Source organism: Tupaia chinensis, unplaced genomic scaffold (genome assembly GCF_000334495.1).
Source record: "Tupaia chinensis unplaced genomic scaffold, TupChi_1.0 Scaffold000305_1, whole genome shotgun sequence".
In the NCBI taxonomy this organism is placed as follows: Eukaryota; Metazoa; Chordata; class Mammalia; order Scandentia; family Tupaiidae; genus Tupaia; species Tupaia belangeri.
The window spans coordinates 2472217-2484988 of NW_006159795.1; the positions used below are offsets into that span (position 1 = coordinate 2472217).

A 12772-nucleotide genomic window follows, 5' to 3' on the forward strand; every position below is an offset into this window, starting at 1 on the left:
ATAAAGTTCATGGGAAATGTATATTGTGGAAAAATTATCCATGGATTTCAAAACAATTTTTTTTCTTAGTTTTGCAATAGGGTACCTGTGCTCACCAGGGAGAGAGAGAGAGAGAGAAAGTGAAAAGTCACCCCTGGGGGATGCTGCAATCCCTTCTCCTCCACTCTTCTCTTGGGATTTTTGGCATGCACCCACATGCACCAAGAGTGATTTTCAAGCCATTGGGTCCAGGGCTCCAGCTGTGCTATCGGCCATGTGGAATCCAGTGCCTTATTCTCCACATCACCTGCTGGTCCTCAAAAAAATGTCTGCACCAAAATAAACTTGTATTTGAATTTGTTTTTGTACAAACTTTTTAAAGTCCCCTCATACATAGCCTTATGCCCACCAAACTCAGCTTAGTGTTTCATCGTTAACAGGTACTCAATGAGTTTCTGTTCAATCAAAATAAACTGGCATTCCTTCCCCAAAACAAATGCTACAAAAGCAAGAGCCTTAAGTGGTTTCTAGTCCTACTGGAGTCCTAGTTCTGTACCCGAGGTTACCTTGCAGGTGACTACGACAGAAACAACCCTGGAAACTAAGAGTCTCACTCTTGGATTGTGTGCAATCTATCCAACGATGTTAATTACATCTTCTGAAACAGTCACAGAGACTCTTGACTTCAAGGCATGGGGCTACTGTTCAGAAGGTCATACCCTCCCCATAGGCCATTAAGCCTTCACAGATGGATTCCACAGCAGCTGGGATCATGCCTGAGGCTCTCAGTCTTCTTTAATACAACTACCTCCTTCAGGATCTCCTCTGGCCAGCACCTGCAACTATTGTCTAGCTATGCATTTCCCAACTTTCGAGCCATTGATTCACTCTCCAGGTTTCAGGGACTAGGAGTTGACCAAAGAAAAGAGTTACTTTTGATCTGAGTGGGAGAGTAAACTGTGTGTGAGTCTGTAAGACTGAGGGAAAGGCAAATTGTATGACAATGTACATAGAAAAAGGCAGAGGAAGATGAGGAGTAAGACTTTTGTTTGCCATTTCTGTAATCTCCTGGACATGAAAGTTGGGTTTAATGCAAAAGAGAGAAGCCATTCCCAAGCAATGCAAGGACTATGAGGCCATGTCCCTTTCAATATCATGCACACTATACTAATAGTTTCCATTTTAAAAACTCCAGAATGATAGTGATGAAATGACTTTTTAAAAGTGTTTACTCTTCGTCTCCACTGAAACATTCAAGACAACACTTTCCACATAACCCTTGGCAGCTCATCCTTCAGAAGTGTTATTCACCTTTATTTGTTTTCTTTTGGCTTGATATCAATTCCCCATCAACTCTAACAAACTGCCCCCAAATCACAGATGTCTTGTGTCAAACACCTGTTAACACTGGCAAGCACTAAAAAGTCCATGCCAAAGACTCTTAAAGAAAATGCCAAAATATCTAGGCTATTTTTATAAAAAAAGGTGGTAATAATTTCATATGTAAACATGCACGATAACGATCATTAGAATCAGAAAAGTCTTGGCAGTGGCTTGATTAACAGGATACATACAAATGAAACAGAACTGTCAGTTAGAAGTGCTTTGATCACAATCTATGACTTTCTACTTTGTCCATTTCCTGAATCTTATCTTGGAAGAAAAAGCAGGACCGTAAGGCATTTGAAAACAGACCAAACTTACACTGCTATTCTCACTGTTGTCGGTGCTTTCTAAAGTTTAGACTTCTTACTTCAATCCTAATTCTAAATAAAAAGACGTTATGTAGACACATTTAGCAATAGCTATAAAGATGCTGGAATAGATTAAAATAATTGTCCTGCTTTTGCTCAATTGAGCATAGAGTTTTAAATAAAATAGAATGGAATCAGTGTAAAATGTCTTTGCCAGCAAACATCAGTCTAGAATGCTGAGGGCCTTCTTCTTCCCCCTCCTCTTCCCCCTCCTCCCTCTCACCTTCCTCCTCTCTCCCCTTCTTCTCCTCCTCCTTCATCCCCTTCTCCTCTTCCTCCTCTTCCCCCACCTCTCCCTCCTCTTCCCCTACCTCCCCTTCCTTTTCCTCCTCCTCCTCCTTCTTCTTTCTCTTCTTTTTTGGTACAGAGATTTTTTTGCTATAGGGCACATGTGGTCACCCAAGACACAGAGAGAGAGACAGAAAGACAGAGAGAAAGTGAGAAATCACCCCCTGGGGGGAAGGCCCAAGCTGCAATCCCTTCTTCTCCAGTCTCCTCTTGGGATTTTGGGCATACATGGAAATGCACTTGGCATGAGTTTCAAGATGCTGGGTCCAGGACATGAACCATGGTCAGCCATGTGGGAGTCCAACACCTTAACCACTACTCCACCTGCTGGCACAAGAGGGCCTTTTTTTTTTTAACTTCTGAAATAAATGTTATATTGATGAATTAACAGGTTATTAAATAAAAGCAAAGAATAGAATCCTACATAGAGACTTGTAATGACTGCAACAAATGTATGAGGTCTGTGACCTGGTAATTCCTGAACAAAAGATTAAATAAAAAGAAGACTGCTCAATGTCTTTTTTGAGATATCTATGCTTAATGTTTTGTAATAACATTAAGCCCCATAATCGAGTGGTCTAAGGAAGCCAGATTCCTCATGGCTGACTGCAGTTCAAATCCTAGTTTTGCTGACTTGCAAAACATGCTGGGTGCATGTTCGTGCACACCCCAAATCCTGACAGGATAGAGAAATAAAGAAATGCAGCATGACCGTTCCCTATTGGAGGAGGTAGTGCTTTCTCCCTCTCTTCGTTTCTCTCCTTCTCTTTTCTGGGGTGCACACATGTCTTGTGGCAATTAAAAAAATGTTTATAGAAAAATAGAATTAAAAGCACAAGTTTATTTTGGTACAAAACATTCTGAGATCCATGCAAAATTACTTTTGTAATATACATTTTCCACAAACTTTTTGAAAACTGCTTGTACACTATTTCAGTCACATTACAGGGATACTTTAGTTCATGATCATTGTAACACATGGAATAAGAAAAATGATGACTTCTAGGGCAATTCTGTTCAATGCAAAGAGTGATACAAAAGGGTATGGAGATCTGCGCTCTGGCATGCAGAACTGAAGCTGCAGGGCAGAATGTACTCATTGAGCAGGAAGGGGGACAAAAAGGAATTCAAAGTGACCACTGGTGGCCAGCAGGATATTGCTCAAATGCTAAGCACCTGACCTATTGCCTCCTCTCTGAAAAACAGGTGTTTCTAGACAGGATTCTACCAAGCAGTTCTGGGCTTTGTTTATTGGTTTACTTCTTTGTTGAAGTGATGTCCAGAAAAGACGTCACAATGATACTGAGTTTGAAGAATCCTAGAAAAGCGGGTTGATATCTGGGGAACCCAAGTGTGATTCAAATTGTGGGCTTTGTTTCAGGAATCTAAATATACTCTTGGCTCTCTGTAGACTACAGATGCAATGGAGCCCAGGCCAGCTTCTGGAATTTCCATGAATGCTTACCAGACACCAAGAAAAAGATCCTGGAGAATTCCATAGAGAATTCTCATCACTACCACGGCAAGAATTTCAACTGTACCCAGTCGAAATTAGCAAACTGTTGCACATTAAAAGAAGTGAGAAACAGAAAAAGATGAATGCATGAGAGAATTCACAGGGCACGAAAGAACGTGTGAGAAGAAGATACCCGGTTTGTGCTCTCTTCATTCTTGAGTCTACCTAAGCCTTACTGCCCCTTCTTTTTTTTTAAACTCTGTCACTGTTAACCTCTGGCAGGGTAAGAGAGGACAGGATGACCCTTGAAGACTCTGAAGAATCAATTACAGCACACCAAGCGAGTGAGCAGCAAATAACCAATGAAGATGCAGCAAAGCCCCGAAGAAGAATGCACTGTGTAGAGGCAGTGTATCTGCCAAGACACGGCCTAGAGGCTTCCATGGTAGGGACACAATAGAGAGGACTTTGGAAAGTTGGGATTCTTCTATGTGGCTGTTTACACAGTTTAAGTCCTAGACCTGGGGGCTTGATAAACACGCCAGGTGCTTGTGTGCACATGTGTGTGTGTGTGCTCAAAATCCTAAGAGTAGAATGGAGGCATAGCAATTATGGTATGATCATTACCCCTGGGGGGTGCTTTCTCACTTGCCCTTTCTCTGTGTGTGTGTGTGTCTCTCTCTCTCTCTTGAACAGGCAGAAAAACAAAATTAAACTATGATTTTATTTTGGCACAAAATTATTTTGACATCCATGAATAATTTTTTTCATAGTATGCATTTTCCATGAAGAATCCTCAAAGAAACTTAAATTTGGATAAATGGTTGCTTAAAAGCCCACTCATCTGAAGATGAAATAATGCTACATTTTCTGATCTCTTTTATCAAAGCAGAATTAACACCCCCCATTCTGAGGAAAAATGCAGCATTATTTCCATAAGTGATTCTTTATAAAATGAATACAACATTTGACAAAGTAATTCAAACTAAGCTTCCAGAAATATCTTTAAGGCAATTACCATAAATATACTTATTAAAGGTGTTCTCCTTGGTTTGGTATCATGAGGGCTGAACCAGGGTATGAATAGCAGACCAAAAGGACTGACTTACCTTCTAACTGGAATTTTACCATTTGTGTTGGTCATAAATGCCAATTTCATCCAGCTGGAAAACAACAATGATAACATTGTTTTAATATTTCTTAGAAGGAACAGTTTCTATTTAGTTAAGAACTTTAAAAGAAAGTTCATTCAAATGAAGAACATTTATTCTGAAAATCAGAATGGTGGGAGGTGGCAGACTGCAGCCTGCAGCCTGCAGCCTGACAAGACTCTGGTGGGCACCTATCCATCTCTTTCTCTCTCTAAAAAAAAATCAAAAGAAATAAACTTAAAAAAAAATCAACCAGTTACTGGGCTTCTCTTTAAGAAAACATGCCACAGTGACTGCAGAGAGAAAGGAGAAGCAGCTGCTTAACAAACAAGAATATTCAAGATGGAATAACTTCCTTTTTCTAAGAGTATGGACAGAAAATGGGAGGGATATCATAAGAATTAAGATACCCAGTGGCTGGCAGGTGGTGTGGTAGTTAAGGCATTGGACTCCCACAAGGCCAGCCATGGTTCGGGTCCCAGATCTTGTGGATTGAAAATTATACAGGGTGCCAGGAGGAGAGTGGAAGAGAAGGGAATGCAGTGTGGCGCTCCTCCCTGGGAGTTATTTCTCACTTTCCCTCTTACTGTCTCTCTCTCTCTCTATCTCTTTCTAATGAGAACACACACCCTGTGGTAAGAATAAAATTACTAAAAAAAAAGAAGATACTTAGAATCCTAGCTAAGAATGGGGCTAGGTGCTTCCCAATTTCTTTTTTTGGTGGGATGGGGTGGGGGTGGAGTTGGGGGTTCTATCAGAAGGACTTGGGCCCAGTGCTTTCTAATTTCATCTGCATGATAATTTCGATTCACAGATGAGGACACTGAGGCACGAGGTCTTATGGGGTGAAGCTGGGATTCACAAGCTATTGCCCATTCTCATAATGCCATAGTGACCAGGAATGAAACAATAGTACCTGAGGAACTGATCTTTTGACCCACTGCCAAGCAGGAACAATGAGTCACATTCAATGAGTCCCCTCACATGGATGGGATATAGGTGCATCCCCTCAATTTCTCTGAGGAATTCCCTTCAGCACTTCACTACTGCCTGCCAATGGCCCTGGGAAGGCAGGTAGCCCCATACTTTCATAGATCACTGTTTCTCGAACAGGCTGGAACTTGGCTAGGATTTGGACTTCGACTAGGAATTCTACTTGATAACTTTGGTGTCACCTTGAAAGGTTAACTAAAGCAGGGTTGCCATCTACCTGGGTTTGGGATTCGATGAGCTGGGAGAAGGCCAGATTTCTGGATTGCTTGCTGAATTTTAGAAAGAAACTCAGAACCTTTGGGTCCTTGACTGAATCCTCTATGTACCTTTGGATCCTGATTGCTTTCTAAACAAGGAGCATTATACCTAGGGACAGTGCTTCCATTTTCACCCCAGCAATGAAAGTTTTACTATTGCTTCTCTTGATCACAATCCCCATTTCTCAGACACAAGAGCCAGTGCCCACTTTCCAGAGGATACTGGGTTCCAGCAACTTCTGGTCATCAACTACTTTCCCACTGGCTGTTGGTTCACCTTGCATGCCCTGCCAGGTAGTATACAAAGTTCAGGTGTGTGCTGGTCAGCTCCTTCTCTAAAGTCAAAAGCATGGAGGGAAAGACAAACAAGAATTTTCCTGATCACATTCTTAGCTTTCATCTCCTAGTTTCACCATTTGCCTGATAACTGCCAAGAATAAAAGGTGATACAAACAAAACTCACTGTTTCTTGAGGCATGTCATTGGACTGACGTTGTTGGCCCTGAAGTTGTGTATGATTGCTCTCAGGCCTTCTACCCATTGCTGAAAGAGGAAGGAAAAAATGTTCTTGGTGAGCAGATCAGCTGGAGCCAAATATGGTGGCTTCTATTAGATAGCCTGTATCCATTTTGTATAATAAAAATATAAACTCTTCTTTTCTCCTTTTCCTGCTGCCCTACCATCTACATTTTCTATGCTCATATTTTATTCTTTAATAACCAGCTTTCATTCTTTCCATGAAGATAAATGTGGCATCTATAGTGTCATTAAACACTAGGTTGCCACAAAAGAATGCTGCCCACTGATTGACTTGGTAAGCTATTTATTTGCAGTCTGTTTAAATAGAAGTCCTGTTCCAGTTGCTGCAATCTTAGCTATTTCTAAGCAACCTCATACAATACATGATGACATATGTAGCTGTTCTCATTTAGAGGATGATTGCAGAAGGGTTTATCAATTTTACTGTGAGATTCTATTTCAGTCTAAGTTTGTTACATACCTTACCTGTCTGTGTTTTCCAGCTAAGCCTTAAAAAGTAAGACTTTTCTGATGGCCAGGGTACCCTGAGCAAATAGCTGTGTGCTCACATAGTTCCTGTAAAAGGACTTGGACCTCAGTTGTAGTTCATACCATCACTCCATGGATTAACAAGGAAAAGTGAAGAAGATCGTGCATGGCAGTGAAGGAATTTGGAGCTTTAAAAGGGCATTTTACTGGAAAGGTTAGTCCATTAATTAACGCCAGCCCTGCCCCTGGTTCCAAAAACTGATGCCAATAAATCCTATAGAAGATCACAACTTAGGTGGAATGCTTTGTAGCAAACTGACGCCATGGGCTAAACAGAACTGTGGTCCATGCAGAAGCTAATTCCTCCCCTTAGGTTTATAGCCTGACTTCTTAGGTTTATGCTCAAGACTGGGGAAGGGACAATATTTAGGAATAGATAGTAATCCAGATGTAAACCTTTTTTTTTTTCTTTTTGGAGAGGTTTTCGCTATAGGGCGCATGCGCTCGCCAGACAGACAGAGAGAGACATAGAGACAGAAAGCGAGAAATCACCCCCCAGGGGGGATGGTCACGCCGCAATGCCTTCTCCTCCATTCTCCTCTTGGGATCCTGGGCACTCATGCACACGCGCCCGGCTTGAGTTTTAAGCCACCGGGTCCGAGATGGGAACTGCGGTCGACTGCAAGGGAGTCGAGCGACATAGCCATTATGCTAACAGCTGGTCCCCAGATGTAAACCTTTCTATGTTGCCCAGTACAGTAACCACTATCGCACATGACTATATAAATTTAAATAAAATAATTATAAAATTTGGTTGCACTGGTCACACTGTAAGTGCTCAAAAGCCAACATGGGCTGATGGCTCCCCCACTGGCAGTGCAGATAAAGGACATCCCCGTCTTTCAGGTTCTATTGGACTGTACAACATACAGTGACCAGGTTTGATAGTGTCAAGCCATTCCGTCCCTATAAAAGCTGAAGGTGATGACTGAGTTCTAACAGAGTATTCTATTTTTTGATTTTGCTATTTAACATTTCTCTTTTTTTTTTGGAGAGGTTTTCGCTATAGGGCGCATGCGCTCGCCAGACAGACAGAGAGAGACATAGAGACAGAAAGCGAGAAATCACCCCCCAGAGGGGATGGTCATGCTGCAATCCCTTCTCCTCCATTCTCCTCTCGGGATCTTGGGCACGCACACACACGCGCCCGGCATGAGTTTTAAGCCACCAGGTCCGGAAGCGAACCGCGGTCGACTACGTGGGAGTCCAGCGACATAGCCATTACACTAACTGCTGGTTCCCATTTTGCTATTTAACATTTCTTTACATTTTAACTGTGATAAAGCACACCCAACATATTAGGCTGTCTAGAAAATCATGACATATTTTTGCATAGAAAAATGTCATGACTTTCTCAACAACCCAATAAAACTTGCTGTCTTAACCATTAAAAAATTTTTTTTAAATATTATTTTTGGCCACAAAAGGCATTTTGTGCTTATGAGAGAGAGAGAGAAAGAGAAAGAGAAATCACTTTCTCCCTTCCCCCAGGAGGGATGACCACAATACAATCCCTTCTCTAGTCTGCTCTTGAAATTGTGGGTACACAAACACATACATCCAGTGTGATTTTCAAGCTTCCGGGGCTGGAACTCAAAGTACAACTGACCGTGTGGGATTCCAGCATCTTAACTACCATGCCACCTGCTGGCCCCCATCTCAACGATTTTTAAGTGAAGAGTATGTTCAAACTGTATAACCATCACCATAATCCATATCCAGAATGCTTTTTATCTGGCAAAACTAAGACTGTATCCATTAAACAATAACTCCCCTTCCCCCTTCCCCTCAGCCTTTGGTAACCACCATTTTACTTTCTGTTACTGATTGTGACTACTCTAGATGCCTCAACTAAGCAGAGATACGTAGTATTATCCTTTTATGACTGCGTTTCTCGTAGTATAATGCTCTCAAGGTTCATTCACGGTGGAACATGTGTCAGAATTTCCCTCCTCTTAAAGATTGAATATTATTTAGTTGTATGTAATATTACATTTTGCTTATTCTTTCATTTGTTGATAGATACCTGGGTTGCTCCCACTCCTTGGCTATTGTGATTATTGCTACCATGAACACTGGCATACAATTATCTCTTGAGTTCCTATTTCCCATTCTTTTGGATAACTACTGTGAAGTGGAATTGCATCCTATGGTAATTCTATTTTTTACTTTTTAAGGAACCACTATACCACTTTCCATGGTAGCTGTGCCAGTTTACATTCTAACTAGCAGTGCACAAGTATTCCAGTTTTTCCATATCTTCCCTAACACCTGCTACTTTCTCTTTTGTTTTGCTTTGTTTTATTTTCTGGATGGTAGCCATCCTAGTGGCTGTGAATCTAACTGAAATTTTACTTCCTTTCTGTGCTCTGATTATAGCTAACAGCTTTCTGAGGAAAGACTTAGATGCTGTAAGAGGTAAATTTCCTTTTACAACTAAGAAAGGCTATATTCTGAGAACTGTAAATATGATCGAAAGCTTCCCCAAGCATGACAGCGAAGTTAGGATAGAGGAAGAAATGAAAGCATAAAAGAAGTGCCTGAATTGTTTTTCATCATCAGTCCTGTCAGGCTAAATAAGGATTATAACTCTCTGAGGACTATCAAATATCCTGTTACTGGCCCAGCACACCACAGGCCCACACAGCGTTTCCCAAGAGCAGACAGAAAAAGCACAAATAATTTAGTTGGCATTAACTGAGAAGCATTTTTCTCAACCTGAACATGTTCCAAGACAAGGCCCATAATTTCCTAAGGCAAAAAAGTAGACAATTTTTGACGTGGTTCATTGGCTTTTCCTGATCATTCTTATGTAGTTGTTTCTGGAAGTGAATTACAAAGAAGGGGGTCTTTGGGGATACTTAAATAACTTTCATCCATCTTTTGGCAACACAACACTGACTGGGGAGGAATCTTGTTTATTATGATGAAAAGGTCATCAAGAGAGTCCTCTAAGGCCCTAGCTCCAGTGACAGGACCCATGCTTCAATTAGCAGGACATGCCACAGGAATCCTCACAAGCCCCAAAGGGCACTGGTAGGGAGGCTGTTGTTGCTTCTTGTGAAGATTAAAGTGAGGTCAAGGGTCTTGCCCAAGGTCAGAGAGCAGCTGGCACAGGGCAGAGGCCAAAGAATTCTGTGGTCAGCCCTTCACAAGTAAATATTGTTACCCAATGTCTAAGTCACCCACATTCTTCCTCCAGGATGTGGAAAAGGCCCCTTCAGACCTCTCCCTCGCTTCTATTATCATTTGGTATAGTACATTTAGCATAACAAGGTCAAAGGACTGCAGAAAAAATGTTAATGCTTCTGTCTTGTTTTGTTGTTAACATAACAGAGATGACATGCCAGCAGGTGTCAGTAGAGTCCTAGACTTTCCTTGAAAAGTTTTACCAGGCATGAACTAGATGCCTATCAACTTCTATTACCATTTCCAAATAACAGCAGGAAAAAACTTTGATTTGCATAGAAGGGGACTTCAAAAAGTTTGCTAGAAAAATGGAATTGAAACGTGAGTTTATTTTGGTACAAATATTTTTGAAATTCATGTGTAGATTCTCCATAACATGTATGTTCCATCAGTACCCCCAAGTATGTTTCAGTTGTTGAAAATACGCTTGTAGGGGAATCTACACAATTCCCCCTCTACGAGGCACATCTTCTAGCCCTGAGCACATATCAGCTCAATGGCCATGTGTTCATGAGATAATTCCCACCAAATGGGTGTTCTTTCTGCTCTCATCATCCTGGATGGATGCACAAGGCCGGTGCAGGAACCATACACCAGGAGGTAGTCGATTCTCATCTCCAGATCAGTATGGTTTCCTCCCAGCCCCAGCAGGTTATAATTGTTATTCTCTCATTTTTTAATCTTTCCCAACTTTTAATAAATTAACTTAAAGCTTAGTTCAGCCCTTCTAAGAGGGGAATAAGTAAAAAACAAATAAACAAACAAAAAACTCTTCAAGGGGCTCCTGAGGGTTTCTGATGGATCATTTTGGGGAGTGAGAGGAAGAGGAGCTGCGTCTAATTTTCTCCTGGGAACTGTCCACTGGACTTCTTAAACTTATTTTCACCAGGCAGGCACTGACCAGCTTTCAGCTTCCAGGCAAACATTTTCAGCCTCACCCTTAACTATCTCCTTTCCCCAGAACACCATAACTGTCACAGATAAAATAATCCCCTTTCCATGGGGGGAAAATGTAGCTACATGAGATACATGGAACAAAACCAACCAGAAAATACATGAACTTATATTGAATATATGTCCTTCCTTTTTTCCCTTTAAAAAACAGGTCAGTTTAATTTTTTTCCAGGTCATGAAAGTATTAATAATATTTAAGTATCCTTTGCGGGAAAATGTAAACCAAAGAAGTATACAGAAAAACTTTACCCCAGTTTCATTACTCACATGAGCAGACAGCCACCAGTAACATTGTGTTATTTGTCCTTTTGTCCTTTTAATTTTTTTTTCTATGCACAGATGGGTTTGTCATCTTAAAGTAACTAGTCTGGTTATGATTCATTTGGCACTACCAGAAGCAGAGGTCTGTTCCTTCACTTCAATATTACCTCTAGATTCAGTTCCAGGAGCATTCTTTTTAGGCTTTAGGCAAGGAGCATATTGTCAAAGCAAAAAAGAAGAGAAGCCCTGTGGTACTCTCCAAGTTTGCTATGGAATTTTCTCCTAAGGATTGACTCAGAGCCTCTCTAATCTAATCGTTTGGTATTTGGACTGTTTTCAAAGACTCAGTTACTGGTGTGAAGGTGTTTTGAGTAAGTCTGCTCGGAAGTTAACTAGAGGGCCAGCTGGTAGTGCAGTGGTAGCACGATGCTCTGCAATGCTGAATGGAACCAAATGGGAAGGTCTTGGCTTCACATCCTGAGGCCTTCCTGTGTATGTCGAGCAAGTGTGTGTGGGACCCATGGTCTGGGTTGGTTGAGGCTGGGAGTGAACCATGATGTAAAGACTCTATCGGAGGTGCTCCTCACTCTCTGTCTCTCTCTTCAATAAGAGGAAACTTATCCAAAACCTGCAGAATCAATAACTCTGGGGGTGGGGCTCAGTAACCTCCAGATGACTCTAATTCAACATCACTGCAGCATACTGGTATCAGAGCATCTGGTCCTAATAAGAGATAAAGATTATTGAAGAAAATAAACTTTAAAATAGTTATTTAGAGTCCTCCTTAAAAATGCAGTCCAGACCTTTAGGAAAACGGGGCCAGACCTATAGTACAACAGCTACATGTTATGCATAAGGAGCCATATCTCACATTACTGACCACGATTCAAATCCCAGCCCCAGTGGCTTAAAAAATATTCTGGGCACATGTATGCATACCCATGATCCTGAAAGGATAGAGAAATGGAGGAAAAAGAACTGTGGCATGACTAGACTCTGTTGGGAGGTGCTTTCTCTATCTCTTATGTACATAGCCTCTGACAAAGAACAAATAAACAAACAAACAAAAACATTCCAAGGATTTTAGAATAATCTAGGGTCAGGCCCCATATAGGGATGGGGAACAAGGAACTGTGTTTTAATAAGTTCCTCAAGTGATTCTTTTGCAGACTCATAGTTTATGAAGCACTTGTTCTAAATCCATTCAATTCAAAGGGGTGGCTCCTAGAATCACAGCATTAACATTGCCAGGAAGCTTGCTAGAAAGGCAATTTTAGGTCTCATCCAGACCCACTGACTCAAAACCTGCACTTAAAAAAAGCACCAGGTACCTCGTGAGCACATTAGAAACTGGAAAGCAAGATCTAAAAGAGCAGCCCATTCCAACTTGGAGGTCTCCTTCCAAAGCCCACCTAACAAGAT

The 12772-nt window shown here is 41.3% G+C and overlaps 1 protein-coding gene across 1 annotated transcript in view; it reads right to left on the reverse strand.

Annotated features, from left to right (window-relative positions):
* Positions 1 to 12772, reverse strand: part of PLCB4 (phospholipase C beta 4) — a 472346-nt gene that overhangs the window by 127914 nt on the left and 331660 nt on the right. Inside the window, exons 7-8 of the mRNA XM_006150920.2 lie at positions 6342 to 6421; positions 4587 to 4640 (exon numbers count right to left, since the gene is read on the reverse strand). Of these exons, the coding sequence (XP_006150982.1) occupies positions 4587 to 4640; positions 6342 to 6421 (134 nt within the window). The remainder of the gene's footprint in view (positions 1 to 4586; positions 4641 to 6341; positions 6422 to 12772) is intronic.